The 22,814-nt window shown below is 46.9% G+C and overlaps 1 protein-coding gene across 4 annotated transcripts in view; it reads right to left on the reverse strand.

Moving 5' to 3' along the window:
- Nucleotides 1-22,814, reverse strand: part of Abhd2 (abhydrolase domain containing 2, acylglycerol lipase) — a 90,586-nt gene that overhangs the window by 18,864 nt on the left and 48,908 nt on the right. For all 4 annotated transcript variants that reach the window (XM_041662430.1, XM_041662230.1, XM_041662344.1 and 1 more), the window contains 2 exons: nucleotides 13,867-14,042; nucleotides 13,094-13,261 (listed from right to left, as the gene is read on the reverse strand). In XM_041662430.1, the coding sequence (XP_041518364.1) occupies nucleotides 13,094-13,261; nucleotides 13,867-14,042 (344 nt within the window). The remainder of the gene's footprint in view (nucleotides 1-13,093; nucleotides 13,262-13,866; nucleotides 14,043-22,814) is intronic.

Genomic DNA, 22,814 nt, shown 5'->3' on the forward strand with positions numbered 1-22,814 from the left:
CCAGTTTAGGTGCCCATGGGCCCCCAAACAGATCTTTAGGGTAAGTATAAGCATAGATATATACACAAGCTAGAGTTAAACCCTGTGGGGGATTGACTGGCTTCTTAGCTACAAATCGGGGAGGCATACCCATGTGTACAATGATTCATGGTGTTAAGAACCCAAAGGACATTATTTACAGGATCTTCTTGCTAACTCCAGGGAGGGGAAGATGATGAACTCCAGTCCAGAGGGACACCTGGGATGCTCTGTAGGGTTCAGCCAAATGTTCTTGGTGACAGGGATAGCGTGCCAAGGGAGGCCGACTCATTCAGAAACACTCAGAGGGGCCGTGTGAATGCAGAGGATGTTTGGGCCTGATCTGCCCAGGAGGAATGATCTCAGTTGGTGTCCTCTGGGAAACTGGCGGAGTCAAGCCACACCTATGAGAAAGAGGCTGGAGGGCAAAGGATTTAGCAAGTCCTGCTGAGGGGCCAAGGCTGGACTCCAGGGAGCCAACTTAAGCTTAAACCTAGCTGAGAAACTTTTGGAGACCAGCGTGGAAGAGTAGATTTGCAATGGTAATGGGAACTGCTGCCCTGCCAGTGGCACAGTGGTTGGAGAGCCCTAATGGCCCAACAGTAGCTTCCAGAACTGGTAAGCTACGGGGAACAACACTTTTAGAGACTATGATAACCGCCTTCTGTCTGTGCTGTTTGAAACAAATCAGAGGCATTTGGGAAGCGGGAAACTTAACTGAGATGGTGCCTCCACCAGACTGGGTTGCAGGCAAGTCTGATGGGCATTTGTGGGGGGAGGATTAACGATTGATGGGGATGGCCCAACCCACTATGGGGGGTGCCAGGCAGCTAACCTTGGGTTGTACGAAAAGCAAGCTGAGCGAGCTAGGAAAAGCACGCAATAAGCGGCAGCCGTCCATGGTCTCTGCTTCAGTTCCTGCGTCGAGGTTCCTATTTGAGTTCCTGCCTTGATTTCCCCCCAGTGATGGACTGTGACCTGGCAGTCAGAAGATGAAATGAACCCTTTCCTTCCCCACGTTGCTTTTGGTCATGGAATTTAATAACAGTAACAGAACCCAAACTAGGTATATCTACTGTCTTCATCTTTTTCCTGGGGGGGGGTCTCATGTACCCTAGCCTAGCCTAGAATATTTGGGGGTGGGACCTAAAGGGCATGGGTACTCTTTGGAGGGTCCCCTAGGTGGTCTACGTGTACCACTAGGCCCAATAACCATTTCTGTAGCGAGGAAGGATTTTGTCTGGGCATTATGGCTCACTCCTGTCATCTTAGCAAGGAGGCTGAGGCATGTTTGTGGTCTAGCTAGGGCAACTTAGCAAGGCCTTGTCTCAAAAGAGAAAAAGATAAAACAAAGCAGGCCTGATGGTACACCTTTGTAACCCAGAACCCTAGGAGCACGCGTGGGTGTGTGTATGTTGAGGCAAGATTGCTTGAAGTAGATTTCCAGGTTAGCCTGGACTAGTGATTTCCAGGCTAGTCCAGACCACATAGCAAGACATTATATCACAAAACATACAACAGAGTGACCAGCCCTGAACTATATGAGAAAGGATTTTTTGTTTGTTTTTCAAGACAGGGTTTCTCTGTGTAGCCCTAGCTGTCCTGGAACTCACTCTGTAGACCAGGCTGGCCTCGAACTCAGAGATCCACCTGCCTCTGTCTCCCAAGTGCTGGGATTAAAGGCATGCATCAAACTGCCCAACAAGAAAGTATTTTTTGAGGTTCTTCCCTGTCTGTTTTTGGGTGATCTCTATCCAGATTTCCTTCCCTTTCTACATGCAGTAAGCAACCTGCACAGATGGGGGCGCTGCGCAGCGTTTTAGAAGCTCTAAAGTCAAGCAACTTTCCACATTTCCCTAGTGCAAGGCCAGTTCCGGGTCACCACAGCCAGGCACTCCCTGAAGATCCTTACCGCCTGACAAAAACAAGCAGTTTCCCCTTTCCTTTTTCAAGCCCACTCTCTTTCTTCCTAGCCCAGGTTGGCCTGGGATTCACTAGGTAGCCCACGCTAAGCTGTCTCCAACTTGTGACAATCCTCCTGCCTCAGTCTCCCAAAGTGCTGCTACTATGGGTATGAGCCACGATACCCAGATTCAGCTTTGCGCAGTCGCTTTGCAGTGATGTTCCTCTGCAAAGAGGGAACTTGAAGACCTGCCTGGAAGTGAATCTCACAGCAAAGGGCTGGGGGTGGGCTCAGGTAGACATGCTTGTTTGGCAATATATGGCTCTAGGTTGATTCTCCGGCACTGAATAAAGAAATAAGTGTCACCGCGAGAATGAGGCGCTGACTCAGTGCATGGCACCGTGTGGCCCACCGTGTGGGAACTTGTTCCAGTAACTTCTTCTTGGGTCCTTGCCCCAAACCTTCTGACCCAGGAGCTCCAGAGGCAGGATTACACAGAGAGCTGTAAGGTTCTAACCGAGTTCCTCCTGCAGAAGGTCTGGGTGGGCTGAGTCTACATTTCAATGTGACGTCATATGATGCCGACATTGTGGGCCCAGGGGTCCAATGGAGAATCACCATCCTAGTGGACAGGGAAGGTGAATGAAGGTGAATGAAGGAAGGTGAATGGTGGCAAACACCTGAAATCCTAGCACTTGGGAGGTGGATGTGGCAGGTGGCAGGGGGTCTGTAGTTTAAAGTTGTCCTTGGCCACACAGCGTGCTCCAGGCCAGCCTGGGCTACATGAGACCATATCTTGAAAACCAGAAAAGGTCTAACTCTTTGAATCACTGACATTATGGGCAGAAGGACTGTTGAGTTCAGGCCCAGCCTGGGTTACATAGTTAGACCCCATCTCAAATAAGAACAACAACAACAACAAAAAACCATGGCATTTTAGTCTAGCAATTCCATTTCTGGAAACCTTATGCTGCAGATACGATTGTATATGTGTGCAAAGATGTATGTACATGGATGTTCTTGGCAACTGCTATTTGCAGCAGTGAAGACCTGGGAACAAGCCCCACTCCCCTCAGTAACAGAGCAGCGGGTGGGGTACACGGAGCACTGTCCCGCTGTGATAGACAAGAATGAAGAAGAATCTGACCTGCTGGGTGAATGACAGACAATTCATCCTCGGAAACAAGGGAGGGAGCAGGAGAGGGTGCCGTTCCACGTGCGTGCTTAGGTTTAAAAGGGAGATGTATGTGTGTACAAATCTAATCGAGTATTCGTGAGAAACTGTGGCAGATACCAACAAAAGAACTGTGGGTCTCTTGCAACCTAGCTAGTTTAAATCTCCAGCCAAATAAAGATTCCCCAAGGCCAGTTTCAACTATGCTAAGGAGACAGGACACATCAGTAAATGCAGACAGCAGTCTAAGCTGGGGACATTATTTGCATAAGGAATGGTTCTAAGGGGATTTTTTTTTACACTGTTAAATGTAAAAATCCTTACTTCTCTACCACTTCCTTGGATTTCTGCCTAATATCAGCCTTGGCTCATCACTCATATCTTTCTTCTGTGTTCTAACATCGAGAGAGCTGCTATTAGATTATAAACTCCATAAAGATGTCCTTGATCTTGCTTCCTGCTGCATCTTGGAGCCAGATGCCTAAAGGATGGATGCTTAGTTGGCATGGCCTAAGCCGAGAGACGGCAGGGGGAGGCACACTCTGTGCAGGCTTTCTGTTTGCACCACACTGATGAAGAAACAGAACTGTCGACTGAGGCCTCTTGTCTTCCCCCACAAGGTGAGTAAGCGGGGATGCTGTCTTGAGCAGGGATGCTGTCCTGAGGGGGCGGGGGGGATGCTGGCCTGAGCAGAGGGGGAGGATGCTGTCCTGAGCAGGGATGCTGTCCTGAGCAGGATGCTGGCCTGAGCAAGGATGCTGTCCTGAGCAGGAATGCTGTCCTGAGCAGGGGGGGAAGATGCTGTCCTGAGCATGGATGCTGTCCTGAGCGGGGATGCTGTCCTGAGCGGGGATGCTGGCCTGAGCGGGGATGCTGTCCTGAGCAGGAATGCTGTCCTGAGCAGGAATGCTAGCCTTTGGTACTCGCGTCTGAACTCCAAGCCCAAGTCTTCCGCCCTGTATCACAAACCTACAGAGGCAGCCGTACTGCAGGAGAGTACTGTTCAATTATTAAAGACTTACTGTCTTCCTACCTGACCCCTCTTTGCAGTGCTTCGATCGGAACCTAATTATTTGAGACCTGGAGCAGTCACAAAACTTGGATTTGCTACACAACCAAGGAGCAATTACAGCTAACGGTGTAGGTTCTTCGGGAACCTTCATCTCATTAAATCGAAACACACCTGATCTGGGTTAAGGGTCAGCTCTGCCCAGCGCTAGATAGGCTGTTGTCTATGTAGAGCAGCCACCTGTCCTAGGCAAGGGGAGGGTAGGCACGATGCCAGCACTGCCCACCTCATGGCACTAGGAACTCCCGATGCTCCTAGGCCTACCCTGGCTTTCTCTGCTAAGCACTACAGTAATCTTTATGTCCACAGTGGGGGTTTAGTGAGGTTCTATGTATTTGATCCTTCTGGGATTAGCACCAATAACAAGATTAGACAGCTAATCTCACTGTAGCTCTCAAAGACAAGATGAAATATGAGCCACTAGGTTGGCTTTAGAGAGACAAGTCCCACAAAACGACAGGACAATATTGGGAAGAAAACGGGCAAAAAGTTGCTGTCTCTTCTTCAAGCCTCCTCCCCTACAGAAAGACAAGGACTTTTTGAAATCTACTATTTCAAAAGCTATTCCTGGGCTGGGGACATAGCTCCATTGGTAGAGCGCTTGTCTAGTATGCAGGAAGCCCCGGGCTCCATCAGCAGTACCACAAACCTGGGTGAGCTGGTACAAGACTAATCCTAACACTTGGGAGGGGGAGGTGCAAGGGTCAGAAGTTCAAGGTTATCCTTGGCAGCACAGTGAGTTGCAGGCCAGCCCAAGCTACATGAGCCCCTCTCTCAAAAAATAAACCAAAGGCCAAAATCAAATCCCCAAAGGGCATGAAGATGACTAAGCAGGCTAAAATACACGGAGCCAGCATCACGGTGTTCCTGGCCATGCAGCAGCTGAGTCATTGTGTATGCTCCGCACCAGGCATGGGCCTGGAATTTGGTGGGTATGTCACAGGATGTGAGGTGACTAAGAAAGTTTGAATCATGCTCCACAAAAGCACACACTGGGCACACACCCTGGCCGGCCCCAGGCCCGTGGGCGGGTAATAAGCACATGAGTACCTGTCCCACTAAGTTTAACAATGTGGCTCACTGACAGCAGGTGGTTGGGGTCCAGCAACTCCTGTCACTTTCGTAGAAAGGGTACATGAATCATTTCTTAAAGCCAAGGGGAAGCTACCCAAGATGAGTCACCCAGGAAGAAAATAGCTATAGAAAAGAAGTTAGCTTGCCTTGTTCTTATCTCAGAAAGAAATTGAGTACTTCCAGCTTCGCCTGGCCTAGAAATGCCTTCTTAATGGCTGCCGGCTTACACACCAGGATCTTACACATTAGGATCTTACACACTGGGATCTCACACACCGGGATCTCACACACCGGGATCTCACACACTGGGATCTTACATACCAGAATCTCACACACTGGGATCTTACATACCGGAATCTTACACACTGAGATCTTACACACCGGGATCTCAGACACCAGGATCTCACACACCAGGATCTCACACACTGGGATCGCACACACTTGGATCTCACACACCGGAATCTTACACACTGAGATCTCACACAACAGGATCTTACACACCTGGGTCTTACCAGGCCTCACGGTCCTGTGCCGCCTGTCCTAAAGCACATGGCCCTACTCCTAGCAACTGTCCTCCCCTAAGATGCTTGAGCTTCGGCCACATCACTGCCTTCACTTCTGCCTTCCTTCTCCTCCTCTCCCTTGTCCCTAGTCAGTCTCCCTTCCCTTGGTGTCCACTGCCATTATAAGAAGGCTTGACACTTCTTTTTGGTTTTGAGACAGGGTTTCCCTGTGTGTAGCCCAGCTGTCCTGAAACTCGCTCAATAGATCAGGCTGGAATCAAAGAGGGTTCCCAGCATCTATATGGTGACTCTAAACAGTCTAGTAACTCCAGTTGCAAGGGACCTGACCCCTTCTGGGCACCAGACATCCATGTGGTGCACTTACATACACGTAGTTAAGACTCATACACATAAAATAAAAAGAAAATAAACCTTTTCTTTAAAAAAAACTAAAGTATTTAAATATAGCATATACTGAAATAAAGCATTATGCCTGCACTAATTTTAAAAATTGATCACAGGCTGGGGCTGGAGAGATGGCTCAGCTGTAAAGAGCACTGACTGCTCTTCCAGAGGTCCTGAGTTCAATTCCCAGCAACCACATGGTGGCTCACAACCACCTGTAATGAGATCTGGTACCATTGTATGGCCTGCAGGGATGCATGCAGGCAGAACACTCTAAATCACCAGGCCCACTCTCTGTGCCTGAGAAGCACCCTTTGGTCTTCAGGCTAAAATGCGTCTGACGAGAAGCCCTTGCTACTTAGTGGTCGCTCATGCACACGAGAGGCAGGAGCCCGCTCTTCAGGGACAGGGACTCCGACAGATGGCTAGATTGCCTTGGTGTGAGACCTAGGTCACCTGCTCGTCAGCTTTGTGATCTTTAGCTTGTTATTCAGCCTTGCTTGGGCCTCCGTACCTGTCACAGAGGACAACTGACCTAACAGGGCATAAAAAGTACTCAGGACAGCCCATGGCATATGCCATCAAGGTTATAGTTCCTAATAAAATGCCCGCCATCACCAAGGTGAGATACTTTTAAACGTTCAAATACCCTTGTTTCTCTATACACTACTATTCTGAGCCACACACACAAACACACGCACACTGTTTTACATACGCGTTCTACTATAACGAATGGTACCCTCCCACACACACACGCACACATGTACGTGCACACACACACACACACACACTATGTTTTACATACACATTCTACTATACCGAATGGTACCCCAAACAGGAAATGAGTCATAGAACACAAGTGGGTTAAGCTGGGGTTAAGAATCAGACACTAAGAATGCTGTTTCTGCCCCTCTGGTCATATGATCCAGGGCAAGGCACTTAAGCTTCTAAGCGGTAAAGTGGGGGCACTAATTAATAGCAATCTCCAGCGCAGGAAGAAGCAAATGAAAAAATACGCAGAGTTCAGTGCAGTCTGCCCCTCGTTAGCATGAGATCAATGGGAGCTGCTAAGCAAGGCTTTCCTTAACAAATTATCTCTCCCAGGCAGCACCAAAGGGCCTAAGAGCGTGTAATCACCCACTTAGGAAATTCTTCGTTAATGATGGCCGCCGACAAGGGGTTAGTACTTCTGTGCTTCGGAACTGATTTCCAGACTGAAAAGTAGGGGAAGGTCGTGAATGATTTTCTGGGGTACTGCAGAATGGGCTCCTGCCAATGCCCTCTTCCGTTTTCTCCTCAGTCTTGAAAAAGACAAAAGGGTTTTCTCAGTGAGGGGAAAGCCAGGCTTCTGTTCTAGAGCGGTGAGCGTTACACCAGGGAGAAGTCGCCTAGCTACCAGGTACACCTGCCCAAGGTTGTTGTCACCTCCAGTGCCACTTCAGGGCCACACACTGTCTTCCATGTCTGCCTGCAGAGCCCTGAGCCAGCATCTGAGAGAGAGTGCTTCCTAAGGCCAAGCAGGACTCTGGGCACTGGGAGTCAGAGCAGGGGGCACAAAACTTGTTCTAGTGGAGTGGATAGAGAGACAAGAGCTAAACATGCTGATAAGTCCATTTTAAAAATCGCGAAAACCAGCCAGGTGTGGTAGGTTCAGACCTTTAATCCCAGCTCTTGGGGGGCAGAGGCAGACAGATCTCTGAGTTCAATGCTAACCCATTGTATAGAGCGAATTCCAGGACAGTCAGATATACACAGAGAAACCCTGTCTCACAAAACCAAACACACACACACACACACACACACACACACACACCAATTAGCAACCTCAAGTCTTAAGTCTCATGGAGAATGCTTCGGAGCACTGGGGAGAAGACTGGGTGGTGTGCACGGGGTCACATTACTTGCAGGGAGAAGAGTCCATGAAGGGTTCTCATAGAAAGTGACATCTTTGTAGAGACTCCAACGACAGGAGAAGCTAAGTGAGGGCCATGGAAGGGATTTCCTATGAACTTGGGCATCCGGAGATGAGCAGACCCAAGTCCCTCTGGGACAGAGACGGCTGGGGTCAGGGCATGGTGCTAACATACACTCAGGGTGGGGACCAAGAAGTCTGCCTCATATCCTGGGGATCCAGAGAGCTCCCCACCCTAGTATCACATCCAATCACTCCTACAACGACAGCTCACTTAGGAATCTGATAAAAGTGAGGGAAGGAGATTCAAAAGGTCTAAGAAACACACCAGCCAATTGCAACATATGGACCTGATGTGGGTTCTAAACTGACCAACCCGCAGTAAAAGGGGAGCGGAGGGAAGACAGTAGGGGAAGTGAACTGCTCTTCTGGGAACTCAAGCGGTGCTGTTTTAGCTGAGATGCTGTATCGTGCTCGTGTTTAGGCTATGAGATCAATGCTGTCTCCCCACATCCGTACACGGAAGCTCTAACCTCTGGTCCCTCAGCATGCCACCGTATTCAGAAGTATTACGTTGAAAAGAGGTGGTTAGGACAGGCTCTGATACATACAGGCAGTATCCTTTAAGACGACGTTAGGACACTGAGAAGCACCCGACAGAAGCACAGAGAGAAGACCACGAAGACACACAGCAGGATGGGAGCATCTCCAGGCCACACAGAGAGCTCGGAGGTCCAGACTCTTGCGTCTGTCATTGTGGGCAAATACATTTCTGCTGGGTGAGCCACCAGACGGTACACCGCTGTAGTCCAAACAAGTTAAAACAGTTCCCAGCGTGTCATAGCACAACACACTGAAGCCGTGACAGACGACAGGCCCAGCTGATTGGGACTTGTTTCCAAATAACCTTTGGGAGAGGATGTGGGAAGGGGTGGCTGACAGAAGGAACAAGGCTGGTTAAGACTGGTTATGTATGAGCTGCGAGAGTCTTGAAGCAGGCGCTGGGATCCTGGGGTTTATCCTGCATTCACTCTACTGTCCTCTCTCCCTGCTCTGGAAATTTCTACAATGAACACAACAAGATCTTTGAAATTTTCCCAGGGGGAAGTCTACTGATGAATAGTTGTATGACCACTGACCTCTCCAAGGGGCTAGAAGTTCTCTATGAAGATTAATAACCACCCAGTTCCTGGAAGAAGAAAGCATGAACTGTTGTCCATACAAAGTTTTCTAAGTTAATCTATAAATCACAATTCTGATGAAAAACTGTGGTAGGGCTAAGAGTTGGGCAGTATCTGCTTTCCATTCCTTCACCCCACTGAAGTTAAGCTTGTGAGTGTTCTTTACTTTGGCCAAGAAATTATGGCCAGGAGTGATCTCTATCGTTTCTAGGTAGAAGCTTCTAGAGCCAGGCTCTCGCTGTCCCCTGTGAGGCTGGTCATGTTCCGGCTGGTGGCTGCTCTTAGAATCTGGGCCTTTGTACAAAGATGGCAGTGATGGAGACCCAGGGCCCCAGGCTGTGCCAGGAACACGTAGGGTGAGCAGAAATATATCTCTGCTTCGGAACTGCTGGACGTTGGGGACATGGATCAGTCTATCTCATCTCCTGTAGAAATTTATTTGACCAAATCCTTCAAAAGCTCAGCTGAAAGGAAAGGCGTGGGTGATAAAAGTACATCCCGAAGGAGCAGTGAGTCAGGGCTGACGACGTCAAACACCAGGCTACGTCAAGCGCAGCAGGGACGTAAAACAAATGATGACTTGCTATAGATATAAAACTCTACAGAGATATTTGTGCTGAGGTATGAGAGTAATACGCGTGATTTACAGTGTGATTAACTGGTTTTTTTTTCACTTCCAGCTTATTAACTGCTAAGCTGTCTCCGTTTCCCTGTCAAAAGGAACAAAACTAGGCTTTGCTGTGATGTATCAGGCCACTTACTAAGAGTACTCCTTGCTCACCAGCCCAAGGATTCACTTATCAAAAATCAATTAAGTTTAGCTAAAAACAGCTGCTGAGAACGTACTGGTTCTCTCTCTCTAGCATCTTGCACGCCACCATAGATATGTGAGATTTCAATAAGCTATCTTCATTCTAGATTTTTACACCTCTTCAAAGTCATCTTTGTTTGACCTCAACCCTATTAAAAGACACCGAGCAAGAGCTAAACAATGTCCTGACACAGAGCAAAGGAGCAAGCACAGCCACAAAGGCCAAATCTCTTCTAGGTCACCTGTCTTTCTGGACGAGAGCCTCAGGAATGATGGTGTTGAAGAATTGGGGACTGAGGCTCTGTGGGGCCACCTTGCCAGCTGTGGTTGGATTGGAGGATCTGACCCAGGACCCCAGTCTCCTACCAGGGGTCTTCACTGAGAACACACCCCACCCAGAACCCGCTCTGCTCCTTCGCAGCTTGTACTCCAGTCTCTAATGCCATCCGTCTCCCGCATCTGCTGCCAAGCACACTCTAGGATTCTCCGGGACTTGGGATGCTTTACCAGCTGCGAGATGACTCTGAAGGATGCAACAGCTGGATCTACACTCCAGTCTCAGCTCTTCTACTTACGGGCTTGACGCACCTAAGTGGCTCTCCTGCGTACTTCAGTTTTTTCACGCAAAGTTGTTTGTCTCTGGGTTTGCTGCGCTTGACATTAAGGGGATTCTATCTACTTGAGACCAGTACATATATTAGGGGTAGGTATCTTCACTGGTGGCAGTGGTAGTGGCTTCTACTCTTCTTTCTTCTTTTTGGCAGGATCTCAACTTCTATATAATCAAGGGTAACCTTGAACCCCTGACCTCCTGCCTCTGTCTTCAGATATTCATGTAAGACTATACATGGGTTGTGCAGTGTTGAGGATTGAACTCGCGTGCACGAGGTAAGCGCTGTCCGACTTAGCTACACACCCAGGCTCCTCACTGGCATTTCTAATTTGTGTTCGTGCCCTTGCTGTTAGATGGTGTTTCTAAGTCTCTGCTGAGCCTTGCAGCTGAGCCGCGTGTCATTATCTTCTACTTATCCAGATGGCTTTCTGCCCAATCCAGGATCTCATTATCACCCCTACAGTTTTCATCTGCGTTCAAAGTTGCCCAGTTCAGCTTTTTAGAGCCAATTCTTCCTCCGGGTGTCACATTCCCCATGCACCTGGGTTAAGTGTAAATCTGGATGTTCATCCCTACTTCAAACCCCTGACCAGGCTGATGAGCAGAAGAGCCTGTAAGAGGGGTGTCTGAGTTACAGGGTGAGGGCAAGGGTGGAGATGGACTCGGAGCCATTCCCAGCGCTGTCCTATGCCTCCCACAAAACACACATGCGTGTTTATACTTTCCTAAAGCCACTTTCTCCTTCCTTTACCCACTTGAGAGTGGACCTTTACCTGTTATCAGTGGCAGTGCACATGACCCCACAGAAGACATGACAATATGCACAAATACCTGGGAAAATACTAGCTGCATAATTCTATCAAAAATCTACTTCTAAGATGTCATTAATGAGACAAAAAAGCCAGGTTGGCTGTTTCAGCTGGCTTAGGAGGCTGAGAAGGGAGGATGACATGTTCAGGGCCCACTTGGCCTCGATCAAGTTTAGAGTCAGCATGGGCAACGTAAGGAGCCCCTGACTCAAAATAAAAATGCAAGAGCTACAGTGACAGCTCAGTGACAGGCGCTTGTCTAACCCGCAGGAGACTATGGGTTCAGGCCCCAAAAGAGAAAAGAAAAAAACCCAAACTATGAACACAATATTCACAGCAACATTATTTAAACTAATGAAAACCTATATACCCTATGACTATAACTAAACAGAAAGGAAGCTCTTAAAAACATTTAATACAATGACTACATAGCTTTAAGTGACTATAAAGTAAGTTACTATTAGTATAAACACTGTCTGCAACTAAATAAAAACTATGTTAACATGGATAAAGACAGAAGCTGAGGGCGAACGATTAGAAACCGTCGGTATGGCAAGATTATGGATAGAATGCTTAGCTGTTTCCCATTACAACATATTAAAGTTTGCTTGCTGATAAACATCTCAAGTGCGAACATATAGATGCACCTTTGCATGTGTTTCTTACTTATGTGTGCATATATAATCTGAAGAGAGAGTCCACGGGAATCAAGAGTGAACAGGGCTGGGCATGATGGGGCACTCCTATAATCCCAGCATTTATGAGACAGAGGCAGGAGGATCACTACAAGTTCAAAGTCAGCCTGGATGATAGTGTAAGTTCTAGAACAGCTTGTGCTATCAAGTAAGACCCTGCTCAAAAAACAGAAAAAGCAAACAAACAAACACAAAAGGAAAAACAATTCAGAAGTGAGAACTTTGGGTAATGAGATTTCTATTAAAGTTAAGAAGTATTTGTGCAGCCCGGTGTGGGGGCACACACCTTTAGTCCCAGTACTCGGGAGGCAGAGGCAAGCAGATCTCTCTGTGAGTTCAAGGCTAGCCTGGTCTACAAAGTATGTTCAGGACAGCCAAAGCTGTTACATAGAGAAACCCTGTCTCAAACACACACGCACACACACACACGCACACACACACACACACACACACACACACACGCACGCATTTGTGTAACGTCAACAGCCTATTCCTGTCCTCAAGAAACTTGAGAATCCAGCAAGCTGCTAGTGGGCACATTCCCTTTGGCAGACACTAATACACCTCACTACATCTTTGCCTGCCTGGTGGAATATGGAGGAACAGGTGTCAGGATGGCAGAATGAACGGTGTTAAGCCCAGCTATAAACATGATCTCCCTGGGTCCCAGCGACACTCTCAGACCAGTCAAGGACCCTGGGCAAGACCTTCCCTTATGAACCTCTAGGAGCTGGGATGGCTGCCCGCCTCCAAAGCTGCCCAAGGCACAGCATCGGAAATGCCAGCGCAAGCTGGCTGCAGCATTAAGTGTGCCCCATCATCTCTTATGGATGCTCACAAGCTCTACCCCTACAACACAAGGCAGGAGGCAGAAGTAGCTTAGCGCTTTAGGAGAGAGGCTCCCCTTGGTCACGCCCCATGCTTACCATAGGTGAACATGCGTGGGGAGGTCAGCTCAATGTTGGGTAGGGCTCCCAGGTGGTTTAGCACTGCGCACCGGTAGCCATTTTTCTGGGCATAGTCAACAAAGGTTCGGATATACTGCTTCTCGCTGTGATTGGCAATTCCAGGACAGATGACCATGGTGACGTCATCTACAAGATGGAGAAAGAGATCCTTATACATCCATTTAATATGAGAACACTGACATTATTAGGTTTGGGGTGGTGGATTATATGGGAGATTATGGGTAATCCTCCCTCCCTCTAGGGAGGTTCAAGTAGAAGGACCCTGAGTGTAAGGCTACCTGTGAGACCCTGTCTCGAAAACCAAAACCAAACAAAAGAAATAACTCTCAATTTAAAAAACAGCAAGGACTGGAAGGATGATTCTTCAGTTAAGAGCACTGGCTGCTCTTCCAGAAGACTTGGGTTCAATTCCCAGCACTCACAACTGTCTGTAACTCCAATTCCAGGGGATCTGACATACATGCAAGCAAAACACTAATGAACATAAAATGAGATTAAATAAATCAAAAAATCGGCTTCAGCATTTGACAAGGGGATCATAATTCTGTACTGACTTCTGCTACGTGTGAACTAGCAAGCACAGGTTAAACTGCAGGCCACTGGGGTGATGACATGCCCCGCTCCCCTGAATGCAAGGGGACAGTGTGTGGCACAGGCATTTACACACTGCTCTCCACTGACAGGTGTCCCCTCTCTCTAGGGCCCAACACCACGACCTGAAACTAGCTCACCTCCAACACAGTGCTCCGCCAAGGGCTCGAAGAGATCGAATGTAGAAGTGGCTCCGTCTGACATGGTGATGAACTTGCGGTGCCCGTAAGGGTGTGGTGACCTCACTCTTCCCATCTTCCCGTACAAGGCTGTCTGGATATGTCCACTTTTCCCCCAGATCAGTGGTGGGATGTATCTGAGAAAGCAGAGGGAGGAAAACAGGAGTGGTCAATTTCCTCCATATTCCTTGAACAAAGCTTTTCCTAACACATTTTGTACACTAACCATAAACACAATGATTTTTTGTTTGCTAGCTTTTCACTGGGAGGTGGTGGTGCACACCTTTAATCCCACACTCGGGAGGCAGAGACAAGTGGATCTCCGTGAGTTGGAGGCCAGCCTGGTCTACAGAGTGAGTTCCAGGACAACCGGGGCTATACAGAGAAAACCCTGTCTCAAAAAAAAAAACAAACCAAACCAAACCAAAATCTGCTTCATCTTTAGCTTTTTTCGTTGCAGGGATGAGGCCCAGGCCTCATGCTGAGTGAGCACTCTGCCACTGAGCTGAGCATTTTCACCACCTCATCTCCAGGCCTCATTAGCTCCTCTTCTACAGCCATTAATACCTCCTGCACCAGATTAGCTTCGGAAACCAATCACGATTTCAAATTTAGAGCATCAAGTAATTCAGCATGGGCTATTTCTGTAATAGAGCGAAAAAGAAAGCACACAACGTCCCTGACTACATCCCGCATGACAGGGTTGGCCTCATGATTACCAAATGAGCCAACGTATACAAAGTGGCTTGTGCGGCACCTGCGCCCGCTAAATGCTCACTTCTGCCATAGCTGCTGTGGTTACTCCATTAGCAAAAACGCTGGCCTCGGCAACACCATGAAGGACGGCAGGCTCTCCTCAGAGCCTCTCAGTGCTTGGGTTATGGCGGAAGCACTACTGTGTGCCCAGGAAGGTGCTAACAGGGCCAGCAGTATTTCTGTTGGATTAATGAAAGACAAAGGCTTCTTCGCCCAAGGCAGGCATGACGCCTCCCTTACAACTGCCCGTCGTGAAGACAATGGTGGCCTGGGAATGAAACACAAGAACTGCAAACCTGGTACTTCCTGGAAAGAGGGTTCTCCACTTAAGAACTGAGCACGGTTCATGGCCACGGTACAAGATGACTGGTCCCGTTTACTGAAAATGCTGTTGGTTTCTCTCACAGTTTTTATCCGAGCTCAGTGGCTGATCATGATGTGTGTGTGTGTGTGTGTGTGTGTGTGTGTGTGTGTGTGTGCGTGTTCTACATAAACTAGAATCTCACAGCATACAGAGTGGCAACACCAATCTCTCACTCTGTATTATGCTCCAGGGGTGTTTTATTAATGATTTATCTTAACCTATTTGCCCATTCATGCAGAGCTATCATTTCCCACAGAACCAGATGGTTCTATAAGCTCCATTTCCACTTATTCTTGCGTGCATACTATTAAATACACACAAAGTTAACTAAGTGCAGTTCTGTTGTTAGCCAGTCCCCAGACAAGCTGCTTCTTGGGGCTGGAGAAGAGAGAGGAGGGTGTTTAAGAGATGCGGGGCCACTTGCCAGCATGTGCAAATGGCCCTGCAGAAAAAGGCTGCGTTTGCAAAGCAGGGGAAGGTATTTACAAGGGCCGAGTGGGTAGGATAGTAACAAAAAGCAGCCTTAGAAAAACAACGTCAATTGGATGACTGAATACAGACTCAGCCACAAAGTTTACAGAAACCCTCAGACAGCTACTAGGCTGTGTAGAGGGGAAAGGGTGGACATGGAAGCCAAACTCCTGAGGAAAACTGGAGGAATGTTTACTTTATGATGTGAATATAAGGGATAAGCAGAGTGAGGTTAAAAATATCGGAACAGGAGACAGCTGGGTCTCTGAGTTTTGGGGCCAGCCTGGTCTACAGACCAAGTTGCAGGACAGCCAGGGTTACACAGAAAAACGCTGTCTTGAAAACAAAACAAACAAACAAATACCAAAGCCAGAAGAGGTATATTTCATATGCTACTTTTACGTTGTGTTTAGAACATGATTTAACTTTAGAAAATATGACAGAAATACAACCAAATCTCCTTTTGGCTACTAGCAGATTTTCATATCCTGATGACATCTCTCACCCCATGACAGACTGCGTCCTCGGAATCTTGGCAAGAGCCTCCCCGTGGCCTCCTAGCTTCCAGCCTTGTTCCCCCACCATCCACTGTCCAGTGGTCCACTTTGCCAATGGAGAGAATCTCAACACACACATCTTACTCAGCCCTCCAATGCTTAGGTCTTTAGCTTGGCCCAGGGCATGGACACACCCTGGCACTCCCTAACTCTCTCCATAAGCTCCAGTACCCCTAAACCAGTGCTCAACTTCACCTCAAAGGAACACTCCTGGGGAATGGCGAGTCTATTCCAGATGCCCGGTTAGTTGGCCTTGTCTTTAGGACTTGCTCTCAATCAGGCTGGTTGCAGGGACAATTGTCTCATCTCCAGAGTTAGGGAGCTCACTGCAGGCACACCTCCTTCTGCATTTACCTTAGGGCCTATGGCCAGGAACCCACATTAATCACCAAGGGAGAACCTGCTAAAATGGCAAAAACAAACAAAAAAACCCACCCACTTAGCAAATCTTAGGCTTCAAAAGTATCTTTAAAAGATAGCATGTATCATGATACTATGAGTCTAGCTCTCATTCGGCTGGCATTTGGTGATGTTCTCACCAAATCACTTGGTAGAATAAAGTCTTGAAAGCGTGGGGGTGGGGGAGGCAACTGCCTTGGAGTCATAGCGTGAGGTCAACTGTGCACAGTGGAAGGCTCACAATTTTTAATTGTGTGACAATACTGCCTACTGATAAAACACTGTTTTTAATTAACTTCCCAATAACACACAGCAGGGCTCACAAAGCTGTGATTGTGGTGGGTTTCTCACTGAACTTAAAAAAAAATATTTATATAACTTATCCAAAAACCACAAGGAAAAAAAAATCAAAACCATATTCAGAATGGTCCAGGTCATAGAAGAAATACAGACCCAAAGATAAAATATTCTGAAGCTTATCTGAACAACACACGCAAACACCGAAGAGATGCTGTTGGCATGGTCTGTGGAGGGAAAGACTGATTTTAACTACCTATGCGACAATCTGTCTGGAAATATAGTGGCCATGAACTTAGTTGCCATTCCCGTGTCTCCAGGTCATTCTCCCCAGAGAGAATCTAGGCCAGTCTGGGACGGGCTGGGTGGACAGAGTGTAGGGGAAGGGGCAGCCCTACCTGTCCCTTAAGAGATTTGGCAAGTTTTGGGTTCACAACCTTTAAGTGTGACTTGCCCAGCAGGTGAGACGTGCCAGGGCAACCCTGGAGGACGTGTGCACTTTCAATTTTATAGATAACACCAAATCTCCTTCCCACCCGCATCAGTAATTGGCATCGTTACCCATTCTGGCCACTTTAATGGACACCTCATATCAACATGTTTAAGGTTCATCTAATGTATGCATTTAAAAGCTGTCTCTGGGGCTGCTGAGTCGGTCTGGAGGGTGAAGGCATTTGTAGCCAAGCCTGATGACCTCAATTCAATCCCCGGGACCCACATGGCTGCTGCCAGCTGTCCTCTGACCACCTCAGGTGTGCATGGCCACATGCATGCTTCCAAATGAGTAAATGCAAAAGTGCTTCTCATTTCAATTTGTATTTTCCTGACTCATCTCTCCTACTATTTAGTTTTCTTTTTCTTCTGTGAATCCTGTTTATATCCTCTATTTTTTATTATATTCTTGTTTCTTCCTGTTAATTTGTATTTTTATTAGCTCTATGTTATTAAACATTATCATTTGTGTGTTATAATTGTTTCCTTATTATATTGTATGCTTTAAGTTCACACTTTTCTTTGTTTTTGAGATGGTCTACATATAGCCTGGTCAGCCTCTTAAGTGCTAGGACTACAGGTAAGCATCAAGAGGCTTAGAAAAGTTTATTTGATTTTACATACTTTTTATATTTTGTGGTTAAATTTGGTAGATTTAAAAAATTAAACCTTCCAGGTTCTGGCTATTACAAATAATACTGCTATGAACATAGTTGAACCTGGAAACAACCTAGATGCCCTTCAATGGAAGAATGGATGAAGAAAGTATGGAATATATACACGCTAGAGTACTACGCTGCGGTAAAAAACAATGACTTCTCAAATTTTGCATGCAAATGGATGGAAATAGAAAACACTATCCTGAGTGAGGTGTCCCAGACCCAAAAAGATGAATATGGGATGTACTCACTCATAATTGGTTTCTAGCCATAAATAAGGACCACGGAGTCTACAATAGGTGAACCTAAAGAAGCTAAGTAAGAAGGTGAACCCAAGGAAAAACATATAGTTGTCCTCTTGGCTAAGGGAAGTAGACCAAATTTCCGGGGAGAAAATGGGATCTTGGGGGTGGGGTGGGATGGGGGTAAGGGGAGATGGGGAGAGAAAAGGTAGAAGGGAAGGAGGGGGGACCTGGGAAACAGGAGAATTGGGATAAAGGAAAGGTGGATAGGGGAGCACGGAACCACAATTCTTAGTTAAGGGAGCCACTTTAGGGTGGGCAAGAGACTTGACCCTAGAGGGGCTCCCTAGTGCCCAAGATGAGGTTCCCAGTTAGTTCCTTGGGCAGCTGAGGATTGGGAACCTGAAATGACCCTATCCTAGAGCAATACTGACGAATATCTTGCATATCATCATAGAATCTTCATCTGGTGATGGATAGAGATAGAGACAGAGACCCACACAGGAGCACTGGACTGAGCTCCCAAGGTCCCAAGGAGGAGCAGAAAGAGGGAGAACATGAGCAAAGAATTCGGGACCACGAGGCGTGCATCCACCCACTGAGACAGTGGAGCTGATCTACGGGGAGCTCACCAAGGTCAGCTGGACTGTGATCGAAAAAGCATGGGATAAAACCGGACTCTCTGAACATGGTGAACAATGAGGGCTGATGAGACACCAAGGACAATGGCAGGGGGTTTTGATCCTACTTAATGTGCTGGCTTTGTGGGAGCCTAGCCAGTTTGGATGTTCACCTTCCTAGATATGGACGGAGGGGGGAGGACCTAGGACTTAACACAGGGCAGGGAACCCGGACTGCTCTGTGGACTGGAGAGGGAGGGGGAGAGGAGTGGGGGGAGGGGAAGAAGGGTGGGAGGAGGGGGAGAAGGGTGGGAGGAGGGGAAGGGAAATGGGAGGCTGGGAGGAGGTGGAAACTTGTTTTTTGTTTATGTTTTTTTTCTTCTTTTCGCAATAAAAAAATCATTAAAAAAATTAAACCTTTAAATTTTGGCTCTTCCTCCTTCTTCTAGTTTGATTTTGTTTTTAAGACAGCGTCCTGTGTAGTACGTACTGGCCTTGAACTTTCTATGTAGTTGAGACTGGCCTTAAACTCTTGGATCCTCGTGCTTCTATCTCCAGAGTGCTGGAATTGTATACAGGCTTGTTCCATTTCTGACATCAAAGTCTTTGTTGTTGTTTTGTTTTTCAAGACAGGGTTTCTCTGTGTAACAGCTCTGGCTGTCCTGGAACTTGCTTTGTTGACGAGGCTGGTCTTGAACTCTCTGCTTCCCGAGTGCTGGGATTAAAGGCCCTTAAAGGCCCTCGTTTTTCTAAGTGATATGAAGATGTAATCCATCTCTTCCTAACAGATGGGTTCACTGTCCTTGCACAATAATAAATGGTCCATTCATCCAGGCTAATTTCAACCATCATCTACAATATACACCAAGTTCACAGTTAGATATACCTCTCTCTTCTCTACTCCGGTTCATCCATCTGTCTATTCGTTTGCCAGTATGGCTGCTTTAATAAATACAGCTTGTGGGACCTTTTGAGAGATGAAAGTTCAGATGGCCTTCACTATTCTTTTGCCAAATTTCCTGGGCAGATTATTTCATTTTCCAGATGAATTATATGATCAGCTTGTTGAATTCCTGAGAAACTTTGAGAAGATTTGATTGAAAACCTATCAAACATATTATCGTGGGGTTAACAGACAATCTTTGCACTGAGTTCTTCCCTCGAAAAATATGGCACATCTCCCCCAGGTCCCATGGGAAAGCTTTAGAGCTTTTTTCATGGTCTAGAGTGTGCAGTTGACTTCATGGTTAGAGTGTGCAGTTGAATATATGGTTTAGTGTGTGCAGTTGGACTTCATGGTTATAGTGTGCAGTTGACTTCATGGTTATAGTGTGCAGTTGACTTCATGGTTAGAGTGTGCAGTTGGACTTCATGGTTAGTGTGTGCAGTTGGACTTCATGGTTAGTGTGTGCAGTTGGACTTCATGGTTAGTGTATGCAGCTGGACTACCCTGCTTTGCATGGGGTTATGCATATTGCTAAAAGCTGTTCTCAAAAGCTGGAGCATATGGTCGTATTTATCTCTAATAGAGCAGGAATAATGTCTCCTTTCCCCTAATCCTCTTGCTGCTGTGTCCACTGTTGTGCTGAGGCCTGTGGTCAATCAAGGTTCGTTACTAAGAAACGAGCTAGACCCCAGCAAATAGAGGCCAGCCTGTCCTAATCAGAACAACATCTGGCTTTCCTAACAAAACTGCCCAATGGGAAAGACCACAGGGGAAAAACCTGGAACCCCCTCCTGCCCACATACCCCAAGGCACACGCACGCACACACCCTTTGGGCAGATGGAGTAGGGCAGATGGTTTCTGATCTTTAAAGAAAGGAAAATAAAGCTGATGATGCTCATGTTCGCCCTAGCTCAGGGTGTGACCAGCTTTCTCTGCATCACCTGGATCCCTTGGTTATAAATTGAACAGCTTCAGTGGTGGCTGTTATTCCCTTTGACTCTTGCTTATCTCTCTACCAATTTAGGGTTTGATGCAGTTTTGGATATATCCCCTGAGGCTGAGTCCCCTAATCCCAGCAAGTCCCTGATAGTGCTTTTATAGGGGTCCAAAGGCCCATTAGCAGCCACGCCTGGGCATTTAGGGTGTCTATCAGATAGGACACTTCAAGTTTTTATTTCAGGACGCTTTAAGATTGTTTATTCATATATGTGTGAGAGAGAAAGAATATATGTCAGTGTGTGTGGGTCCCTATGGAGGCCAGAAGAAGACACTGGAATTCTCCGATAATGAAGCTACAGATGGTTATCAATTGCTGACATGGGTGCTGGGAACTAAACTCAGGGCCTCCTGGAAGAGAACCAAGAACTCTTCTTTCATTTGTCTGGTTTTTGTTTGTTTTGTTTTGTTTTTTTAACAGGGTATCTCTTTGTAACCCTGGCTGTCCTGGAACTTACTCTGTAGGCTAACCACAAACTCAGAGACCGCCTACCTCTGCCTCCCATGTGCTGGGATTAAAGGCACTGGCCGCCATCACCTGGAGGCGAAGCGCCAACTCCGAGCTGCTGCGTCCTTTCTCCAGTCCCTGGGCACTGCAGCCAAAGCAGCGAAACCTGACTCTCAGTAAGCTACATCAGGAAAGAAACACGTATCGGGTCGGTGGGGGGCACCTTGAGACCCTGCCCCAGGAAGTAGGAAGGAGAGAAGATGCTTGGCCATACCACACTTATCTGCACATTTAGCACTTCACAGGTATTGGGTGGCTTCTACCCTTTGACTCCTCTAAATAGCATTGCTATGAGCATTTGTGTACAAGCTTCTGTGTGTTCTCTCTCTCTCTCTCTCTCTCTCTCTCTCTCTCTCTCTCTCTCACACACACACACACACACACACACACACACGCAATAATAATAATAATAGTAAAATAAGTTACAAATACACTGTAAGGAAGGCCTAGTGGTTTATGACAGTAATCCCAGCTGCTGGGGAGGCTAAGGCAGGAAGAGCATAAATTCAAGTCCTGCCTGTGCTACATTCCAAGTTCAAGGTTAGCCTGAACAGTTTTGGTGAGATCCTGTCTCAAAATAAAACATGGGACGAAGGGGCTGGGGCCTATAACTGCATGGAGTTCTTGCCTAGCGTGTGTGGGGTCTTGGGTTCAACTCCTGTACAGCAAACAAGATCTCTAAAGATCCCGTGCCATCCTGGTGGGTGTGAAGCAACATCTCATTCCGATTCTGATGTGGCTTCCTTTGTGACCAATGCTGCCGAATCACCTACCATCCCAACTCCAGCCCTTTCCTACCCCCAGTGCCCAGGTTTGTCTCTACCTGTAACACCAATTTCAACCTTAAAAACCAAATAGTGAATAGATATCAAATCCCCTGTTCATCTCACAGTGGCTATTACCGGGGGAAAAAAAGAACCAGGTCGCAATGAAATCAACCAGAACTGCATGTGGCACAATTCTGTGTTGTTTAAAAACTGGCAGAGAATCGAATACTCTTAAGAACATTTCGACCTCCACAGCTGCGCACAAGGCACTGGGTGTGGGGCCAGCCGCCACAGGAGAACTTACTTCCCCTAAGGTTACGGTTCTGATGTATGTTATGGGCAAAAGCTGGTCACAGGGTGGGACCTGGTGGCGCACATGTCCTGGCACCTGGAAGGCTAGGGCTGCTATAAATTTGAGGCCAGTGTGGAAAACATAGTGAGCACTAGGTCTCAAAAATGACCAGTGATCCCAAGCGCGTGTTTAAAACTACAAAAATACAAATAGAAAATGACCCAGATAAAGACAAAACTTCAATATATATATATATAAATAATATGTCATGGTATTGAATTGGTTTAGCAGAATTTATTCCAGAAAATGTTTTTCCATTTAAATTATTTTATCTTCAAGCTCAACAAGAAAATTCCAAATAGATACATTGGTCATTGTGTGTATGGGTCCACCCATTAACATATAAGAAGGGATAAAATTACTTAATGGAAAAATTCAAATCTACTCACTCTGAAAATATATAGATGATTTGAGCAAGAACAAACAATTCTAATGTTGTTTAACTTTTTTACTTTTTTTATTTTTGAGATTATAATTACATC

Source organism: Microtus oregoni, unplaced genomic scaffold (genome assembly GCF_018167655.1).
Source record: "Microtus oregoni isolate MIOR12 unplaced genomic scaffold, Mior012 000000F_ref0000247, whole genome shotgun sequence".
NCBI lineage: Eukaryota > Metazoa > Chordata > Mammalia > Rodentia > Cricetidae > Microtus > Microtus oregoni.